The following is a 9,865-nucleotide window of genomic DNA, read 5'->3' as shown; positions in this document are numbered from 1 at the left end:
TGTTAGTGAGATTACATGAAAAATAAAACCACATTCTAACATGGCAATATAATTATTTTCACTCTGTAGTAGTTTAACCCAATACTTTTGCAAAAATTTGATCTGAAGGTCGTTACAGAATTTCTTTGTAGCTAGCCCTTCTGTCTGCTCCCAGTTTTGTTAAGATAATAAGATAAGGATTCAGTAAAATAAGGTTCTGAAAGGAGCCAAACCTTATCATTTGGATTGATACCGATATCTAAATCTCTGATTCACTGTGCTGACCCTAATGGTGGAAGTCCCAGGCTGCGACTGTATTCTTTAAGCAGGGAGAAAAGTTGGGTCAAGATTTCTTTAATTATTTTTTCCTGTTAGTTGTATGGAATGTAACTATTTTCCAGAGCAAAGACCCTGTTTACACCTGGTCATTTCATGTATCATGAGTATCAGGAATTATATCTGGATGAGGCCACATAAAAATGCAAATGTAAACCCACCTACACATACAAGTCCGATCACTCAAACCACTTCAGGAGGTGGACTGAGACACATTCGAGCCACACGTTATATCAGTGTAAATACATCCATCTCTCCAAGACACATTTGACAACCGAAACTCCTCCCAGTAAACCAAAACTCGTGATCCGTGTCTGTGAGGAAGATCATCGTGGAGGACACACATGATTGGGAACAAAACCAAATGTTTAATAGCAATATGGACACTATTGTGCAAAACACACTGAAGATGAAGATGCTGAAAGGATAAACAGTTGGTAATTGGCTGCCGCGTAACAAGCAGATTTGCATATTCCGTCCCACACAGCAATTGGATTTCAGTCCAACTAACCGGAGACACATTTGACTACCAAGTGTAAATGCATGTGGCTAAAATCTTATCAGGAAACAATCCAGATACTAGACACATGAAGAGACCAGGTGTAAACAGGGTCAAAGACTATGTTCAGACTGCCAGCCCAAATCCAATTTTTGTCATACCAAGATTGAATCCAGATAGGTTTTTGATAGTCTGGACATCAAAATACACGATATGATTGCAAATCAGATCCAAACCACATTTGAAGTCCCAGTATCGGATTTCAAAGTGTCTTTTGTGTCATTTGTAACGTGACAAACAACAACAATGTCAAATCCAGAGTCATGAAATGCTGGGATTCAAGAAGAGCTCCAAAGATTCATGATTATGAAGAGAATTCTGAAGAGTTTGGAGGGCGAGATGATGCTCCTCCAACTCTCCTGTATCCGCATTTGAAATCCGTGTCAGCAGCATAGCTACATAGTCAATGACGCCTGCGTCATTAGGCTGGTAATGTCTGGACACACAAATCCGATCTGACGACTTGTAAATAACAGTGCGGACAGTCGTCTCAAAAGACCCAATTTGAAAATCAAATCCAATCTGCCTGCAGTCTGAACACAGCCAAAGCAATCAGACAAGGAGAATAGCAAAAGGGTGTCTTTTCCAGCTGAAACACTTTAGGTAAGTCCTTCCCTTTTTGCATATTTGGTCTTTATTATTTTTTGAGCTTGCTTTGTGGTGTGTCTGGGAGCTCAGTTCTGCTACTTAAATAATCACACAATTCTACATGCATGTGAACACACGCTTTGATAGGTCAATAAAACAGTGGAAAAATGGAAAACAACTTATCTGGTTCGACCCATGAAGACCAAGGATATAATCCCACAGTCATACAGACATAGAAATCATCTAAGAGAGAGATCTCTTTTCCTTACAGTTTTTTCTTACAAAATATCTGAAACACAGATTAAAGTTAACTCAAAAATAATAAACATGAGAATCATTGCTTTGAGCATCACCACGAGTGAGTTTAATGCACTTGTGTGTTTTTAAAGTGCTTGAATGTCTGAAGCTCCACCCACACTCTGCGCAGTAATACGGTTTCTCTCCGGTGTGGATCTGCTGGTGTCTCTGGAGGGTACTCCTGTCACCGAAGCTAATCCCGCACTCCGAGCAGTCGTACGGTTTCTCTCCAGTGTGAATGCGCTGGTGTGATCTGAGATTACTGATCTGATTAAAACTCTTTCCGCACTCTGAGCACTGATACGGTTTCTCTCCGGTGTGAATGCGCCGGTGTAATTGGAGGCTGCCTTTGTTTCTAAAGCTCTTCCCGCACTCTGAGCAGTCATACGGCTTCTCTCCTGTGTGGATGCGCTGGTGTCGTTGAAGACTATTCTGACTGTTAAAACTGTTCCCGCACTCTGAGCAGTAATACGGTTTCTCTCCGGTGTGAACGCGCTGGTGTAGTTGGAGGTGACACTGCTGAGTAAAGCTCTTGCCGCACTCTGAGCAGTGATACGGTTTCTCTTCCGTGTGAGTGCGCTGGTGTCTTTGGAAACTGCTCGGATGATTAAAACTCTTGCCGCACTCTGAGCAGTGAAACGGTTTCTCTCCTGTGTGAATGCGCTGATGCTGCTGCAGATGACACCGCTGAGCAAAACTCCGGCCGCACTCTGAGCAGTGGTGAGGTCTCTTCTTTTCTGCGTTTTTCTGTGTTCGTCTGCGATATGTGGGAGTGCAGAGAGCACCAGAGAACATCTGCTGAGTGCTGGAGCTTGCGCTGGGTTCCATATTCTCACATCCAGTCTCTCCTGATTGCAGCAGTGTGAGGTATTCCTCTTAGAGCTGATTCCTGGCGTGTTTGTGGAGGTAAATTTAAACTGTGCAGGCAAGTTGACACTAGGAGCATAAGAAGGCTTGGACCAGGACGTCATACATTTCTGGAGAAGGAAAGGGGAAAAAACATTAAATAAGCACTGTGTACTGCAGCAAAAATGATGACACACAATTGAGATATTTATCTAATATTCAGAAAAATCAAACTTCAGAGAAAGTGTCTGTTGGGGGGGGATCCCTGGATTTTATCAGGAGTAAAAGCGGTGTGTGTTTCACAAAGCAGTTTTAAAATGATTAAGCCTAGCTGGATAATTTAGCCAATTTTCTCATCACCAATTTCTAACTAATTGTCACATTTCCTCCCCCTGTATGATGGCTTTAATCTGCTTGTTCAGTAAAAAATGTAACACTTAGTATCTCTAAATTGAACTGAAGATGGAACGTTGTAATTCTAAACCCGACAAGTGGACTAACAGTACATTATCATGAAACATTCACTCAATGTAGCAGCTGCCGTGATCAAATGATGTAGAAAAATAAAAATAAACACAAAAATGAAGATGCTTTTCATTGATAATGATGATATACTCTATATATACTACAGCTCTCATTATTATCATTATTATAATAGTACTCAGCCCCACAGGCTGGAAAAGTGGGATGATTATTCTTCTTTATTTCTGCACTACAGTTTAGAGCTGGGTCATCCTTTGCTGTCCTGATTAAGCTGGTGAAGGCAGGAGACCAGATGGCGAATTTCACTGGTATTATGCTTGAAACAATGTTTTTAAAAAATCCAGCTGTTGCAGTTGTAATTATTCATAACTTCTTCCCACCCTTTAGTGCGCCATTAGGAGGTTATCCTAATCCGGATGGAGTGTCCAATTGATTACCATGATAAATACAAATCCATTAATGTTTTTTTTTTGTAGGTGACCCTGCTGAAAAGACAACATTAGACCAGCATGATTTCCAAGCTGGTCTAGAATGGTTTATGTTGGTTACGCTGAGCTGGTGCTGGTTTAGCTAGGTGACAAGTATCCAAAACACAACATATGCTGGTTTCACTGGTGACCTGGAGGGGGGTATTTCTCAGTAAACTGGGTAACTTAGGCCAAAAGGTGAGGAAAGTTCCTTAGCTCTTCTTCTATTGGACAGGCTTGTTTTTTGGCCCAGTTGAGAAATTCTGCTCTGTGAAACACACCCCCAACTGTACTGGTCTGTGCAAAATGTAAATAAAAACAAAATGCAATGATGTGTAAATCATTTAAACCCTATACTTGATTGAAAATAGTACAAAGACAACATATCAGATGTTTGGAATGTGTTGTCGGCATCAATTTCAAAATGGGCATATATTTTTCAAAAAACAACAAAATTTCTCAGTTTCAACATTTGATATGTTGTTTTTTGTACTATATTCTTTTAAAAATATGGTTTACATGATTTGCATATCATTGCATCCTATTTTTATTTACATTCTGCACAGCATTCAAACTTTGCTTTGGAAATGGGGTTGTATATTTCTTTCCACTCTACCATCCTTAACTGTACATATTGTAACCACAGCATCGCTTATCACAGTTACTTTTCTGCACTTTGTACATAAATAATACTGTATTAGATGCTAATTGCATTTTACTGGCTCTGTACCTGCACTCTGCACAATGACAAAGTTGAATCTAATCTAATCTATTCGAATCTAAATATTCCAACTTTGATATAGTATTTACTATCTATGAAATCTGAAATCTCTGCATCTGACAAAAACAAAGCAGAAAACATTTTCAAAAGCTATAAAAAGGTGATCAAACTTGCATACTGTAAAGTACACGCTGGAAAATGATGGTTCTTTAAGGATTCTTTACGAAAGCCAATGGTTCTACAGAACTATGAGTTCTACATCTTTAAAAAAAGATTGTTCTTAAGATGTTTCTATATAGAACCATGAACACTCAAAGCATGTAAATGATTCTCTGCATGGTGAAATCGTTCTTAAGATTGGAGAACGTGTTGTATATGGTTCTACACAGCACCAAAAGGGTTCTATTGCCATGATATCCAGCTTGTAGTCTAGAAGAAACCCTTTTTGGTACTATAATGAACCATTTTCAAGACATTTTACCATGCAAAAATAACATTTAAGCATGAAATGGTTCTATATAGAACTCACTGCCTGTACTGAAGCCTGTTTTTCTAAGCGTTTGTGTTCTTTTCGTTGTGTTGTTTTCACATATATTTACTATAACAGACCATCTCTCCATCCATTCCTCTGAGAGTGTATTAAAACAGTGTATCAGAGTGTGAGGTGTAGAAGATCCTCACCTTCAGCAGCTCCTGCTCCTCCAGCAGCTCTGAGGAAGCTCTGAGTTGGGTTGGTTTGGAGCAGCTCCTCCGGTTTCGGGACAGCCCGTAAGGCAGCACGGAAAACAGAATCCGGGTAACGGAAAAGGGGAATCTTTTCAGGGAGAAAGAAAGCAGGAACTTTTGTGAATTTGGACAAGGCCGTGAACTGCTGATCGGAACAGGATTTTCTTCTTCGCCACTTTATTAGTGTTGGAGAACCACAATTACAGGATTAGCGCCCTCCCGTGGGCTCCAGGGGCTCACACTGCAACTGAAGCCCGACGGAATTCGCGGTGTTTTTTTTCTTCAAAACCCACCCGTATTCCGACAACCCCCTCCTCCGCGCTTGGTTTGGCCAGTTGAGAAGTCATTAATTCACCATAGCAACCACGAGCATTTTGTAGAGCACTATTTTAAAAGATGGTTCGCCAAGGATTCCTTAGTAAAGGGACTGGTTCTGTTCAGAACCATGAGTTCTTTGTAGAACCATTCCATGCTTAAGTGGTTCTTTGCATGGTAAAATCGTTCTTCAGGTTGAGGGACAATGTGTTATGTTTGTAAAGCACCAAAAAGGGTTCCTCTGTTGTTATGATGTCAACTCTTTTTGGTGTTATATACAACTATATACAACATACTCTCCATCAATCTGAAGAACCATTTCACCATGCAGAGAACCATTTGAGCATGCAATGATTCTACACAGAACCCATGGTTCTACACAGAACCATTCCCTTTACTAAGGAATCCTTGAAGAACCATCTTTGTCATCTGTTGGGCAATTTTCAACTTCATTCTAGTTTGGTGCTCATCTCTATTCCTGGACATCCATTCAAAACTTACTCATACACCAATCAGGCATAACATTATGACCACCTCCTTGTTTCTATGCTCATTGTCCATTTTATCAGCTCCACTTACTATATAGGTGCACTTTGTAGTTCTACAGTTACAGACTGTAGTCCATCTGTTTCTCTACATACTTTGTTAGCCCCCTTTTACCCTGTTCTTCAGTGGTCAGGACCCCCATGGACCCTCACAGAGCAGGTACTATTTGGGTGGTGGATCATTCTCCGCACTGCAGTAACACTGATGTGGTGGTGGTGGTGGTGTGTGTTGTACTGGTACGAGTGGATCAGACACAGCAGTGCTGCTACGAGTGGATCAGACACAGCAGTGCTGCTACGAGTGGATCAGACACAGCAGTGCTGCTGGAGTTTTTAAATACTTAAAACAACTTTTAAACACTTTGTCCACTCTCTGTCCACTCTATTAGACACTCCTACCTTGTCAGTCCACCTTGTAGATGTAAAGTCAGAGACGATAGCTCATCTGCTGCTGCACGGTTTGTGTTGGTCATCCTCTAGTCCTTCATCAGTGGTCACAGGATGCTGCCCACAGGACACTATTGGCTGGATATTTTTGGTTGGTGGACTATTCTCAGTCCAGCAGTGACACTGAGGTGTTTAAAAACTCCAGCAACACTGCTGTGTCTGATCCACTCAGACCAGCAGAACACACACTAACACACCACCACCACATCAGTGTTACTACAGTGCTGAGAATAATTCTCCACCCAAACAGTATCTGCTCTGTGAAGGTCCATGGGGATCCTGACCACTGAAGAACAGGGTAAAAGGAGGCTAACAAAGTATGCAGAGAAACAGATGGACTACAGTCTGTAACTGTAGAACTACAAAGTGCACCTATATAGTAAGTGGAGCTGATAAAATGGACAATGAGTGCAGAAACAAGGAGGTGGTCAGAATGTTATGCCTGATCGGTGTATGTGTGAGTGCAAGAGTAATTTTTTAAACATTCAATATTATAAGACTGCAGTTATAATTTATTTATTAAGAAATCTACATCTAACTTCTACAGTATGCTATATATACGCAATATCAGTTGTTAAAACCCATAACTCAGTTTTGTTTGAATGTTGATTAATATGCCTTTAACAAGACAAGTAATTTAAAAGCACCTAAAAGTAATCAGATTTTGTGAGTGTATTCTTTGGATTAGGTCATTTTTAACATGTAATCAGTAATCAGTACTGGAATACATTTTAAAGCCTCCCAACCCTGTTAGTCATATAATGCAAAGTAGAACTGTTTACCAAGGCTGCTTTGTCATGTCATTGGGAAAGATTTGGCTGGCAAAATTAGATTGGAGACAAAAAAAAAAAAGGAAAAAAGATATTTTATGATTGATTTGCAGACAAACAATTAAACAATCTTGCAAGCTAAAACTGTTCAGCTGGTGCTTTTCACAGCCTGCTTTCAATTTACACTCTTTTAAACAGATACACAACTAGAAATATACTTACTGTATATTTTATTGTATAATTTACTGGCCTTTATAAACATGTAGTATAATTTGTATAGCTTTCTTTACCATTCATACTGGCTACCCAATGAGCTTCATATAGCATCCTTTCTTACAAACGCAGACTGTTTTTAGTACCCACTATTATGCATATTATGCATAGTGCCCACTAAGATGACACAAGCAAATTTTCAACGTGTGCAAGCTTTTGAAACATGGCTTAAATTAACTACTTGTTTTTCAACTCAGATTAAAAATAATCTTATTTGCATGTGCATACATGCTCTGAAACAGCGGTGCTCAATCCTGGTCCTGAAGGATATCTGGATATCCACTCTGGATAGTTCCGATCCAACACTTCCTCTAATTCCGATCCATCTTCCTCTAATATTTAGATGCTCCTGAAGGCCTTCATTACCTGGATCAGGTGTATTAGGGTGTTTTCACGCTAGAGCTTTTTTCCGGACCCAGGACCACTTGTTCTGTGAGTTCTTGTTCTAGTACGTTTGGTCGAGCGTGAAACCCGTTTTCGAGCTCAGGAGCGGAACAAAGAACCGATCTCTGGTCCTCCTGAAATCAGTGGTCTCTGGTGAGAGCTCTCCTCCCCCAGCGCTGCGTGTGGGGCTGCGTGATTGGTTCATTTTGTAACGTTACTGCTTCAACTTATCGCATCACTTCCTTTTTTCGAGTGTGGTGATGGTGGAGAGGACTGCCGTGGACAGAAAGAGCTGCTCTTCACCACTTCGGTATTTGTATCCAAAGAAAATAATAAAAAGCTGCGCCGATCATTCTGCAAACCTGCACACAGAAAAGTGATGTGTGGAACTGCACAATCGATCCACAGTTCGGAATGAATTACTGTGTGTGAAAGCAAAACAGTGATAATGAGCCCCTTCCCCAAACAAGCTCAGAATCAGTCCTGGGTGCGGACAAGTATTCAGGGACATGTGGGAAGACACCCTTAGATTAGAGCTTAACTCTGCAGAGTAGTAGATCTCCAGGACCAGGATTGGGCACCCTTGCTCTAAAGCATAAGAATGAGGCGGTGTACAAACAAAAAAATTGTCTGGCTCTACCCAAGAAAAATAATTCTGCAGAAAAACTACAAATGAGCAATTAATCTAGAAATAATAAACATGAGAATCATTGTTTTGAATATCACCACGAGTGAGCTTAATGCACTTGTGTGTTTTTAAAGTTCTCAAATGTCTGAAGCTCCACCCACACTCTGCGCAGTAATACGGTTTCTCTCCGGTGTGGATCTGCTGGTGTCTCTGGAGAGCACATCTGTCACCAAAACTGTTCCCACACTCTGAGCAGCCGTATGGCTTTTCTCCTGTGTGAATGCGCAGGTGTGTCCGGAGATTACTGTTCTGATTAAAACTCTTTCCGCACTCTGAGCACTGATACGGTTTCTCTCCGGTGTGAATGCGACGGTGTGTTTGTAGGGAACCACTGTCTCTAAAGCTCTTCCCGCACTCTGAGCAGTCGTATGGTTTCTCTCCGGTGTGGATGCGCTGGTGTCGGTGGAAATTATTCTGACTGTTAAAACTGTTCCCGCACTCTGAGCAGTAATATGGTTTCTCTCCGGTGTGAACGCGCTGGTGTAGTTGGAGGTGACACTGTTGATTAAAACTCTTTCCACACTCTGAGCAGTGATACGGTTTCTCTTCCGTATGAGTGCGCTGGTGTCTTTGGAAACTGCTCGGATGATTAAAACTCTTGCCGCACTCCGAGCAGTGAAACGGTTTCTCTCCTGTGTGAATGCGCTGATGCTGTCGCAGATGACCTCGCTGAGTGAAACTCTTCCCGCACTCTGTGCAGTGGTGAGATTTAGTCTTTCCTGTATTTGTCTTCATTTGTTTGCGAGATGCATTTGTGTGGAGAGAACTGGAGAACATTCGCTGAGTGCTGGAGCTTGCACTGGGTTCCATATTCTCACATTCAGTCTCTTCTGACTCCAGCAGTGTGTGGTACTCTTCTTGGTACCGTTTCCTGATGTGTTTGTGGACGTAAATTTACACTGTGTAGGCAAATACACAGTAGGTGCAGGAGAGGACTTAGACCAGGATGTCATACATTTCTGGAGGAGGAAGAGAAAAAACAAGAACACACAGTGTCATTGATGTGAAGCACTGCTCTTATAAAGCATCAAAATTTTCAGCCTGCTAAATGTTAGTGAGCAAGTCACAAGCCAGGTCCAAAACATTCTTTGCATCTAAAAAAAAATAAAAAAAATCGATATTTAATAGCAAAAGCATAATATAAAATTGGGATTTATATCTTAAAGCCCAGTGAGTTGCAAAAAAAAATAGATACAATTAGAACAAAAAAAGAAAATTTAGTCACTACCAATGTCCAACTGCTAACCAAGCACCCCCCCACTGTATGATAGCTGCCAACCTGGGAAGTTGAGGGCTGGCATGTGTTTCATCCAGGACATGTAAAACCAGCCACCTCATTATGCAAAAACATAAAACAACTGAATGTACTTGGAGGAGGATCTAACTGCCCTATTCTGGATGTGTGACCTAAAAACAAACAACACTAGGTTAGCATCACACT

General features: G+C 41.0%; 1 protein-coding gene across 1 annotated transcript in view; it reads right to left on the bottom strand.

Moving 5' to 3' along the window:
- Positions 1-1,021: 1,021 nt before the first annotated feature.
- LOC118808932 (zinc finger protein 585A-like) overlaps positions 1,022-9,865 on the bottom strand; it is a 28,957-nt gene continuing 20,113 nt past the window's right edge. The window contains exons 7-9 of the mRNA XM_036571811.1: positions 8,431-9,315; positions 4,958-5,090; positions 1,022-2,634 (exon numbers count right to left, since the gene is read on the bottom strand). Of these exons, the coding sequence (XP_036427704.1) occupies positions 1,775-2,634; positions 4,958-5,090; positions 8,431-9,315 (1,878 nt within the window). The 3' untranslated portion in view covers positions 1,022-1,774. The remainder of the gene's footprint in view (positions 2,635-4,957; positions 5,091-8,430; positions 9,316-9,865) is intronic.

Source organism: Colossoma macropomum, unplaced genomic scaffold (assembly GCF_904425465.1).
Source record: "Colossoma macropomum unplaced genomic scaffold, Colossoma_macropomum, whole genome shotgun sequence".
In the NCBI taxonomy this organism is placed as follows: domain Eukaryota; kingdom Metazoa; phylum Chordata; class Actinopteri; order Characiformes; family Serrasalmidae; genus Colossoma; species Colossoma macropomum.
This window is presented reverse-complemented; position numbering and strand designations above follow the sequence as displayed.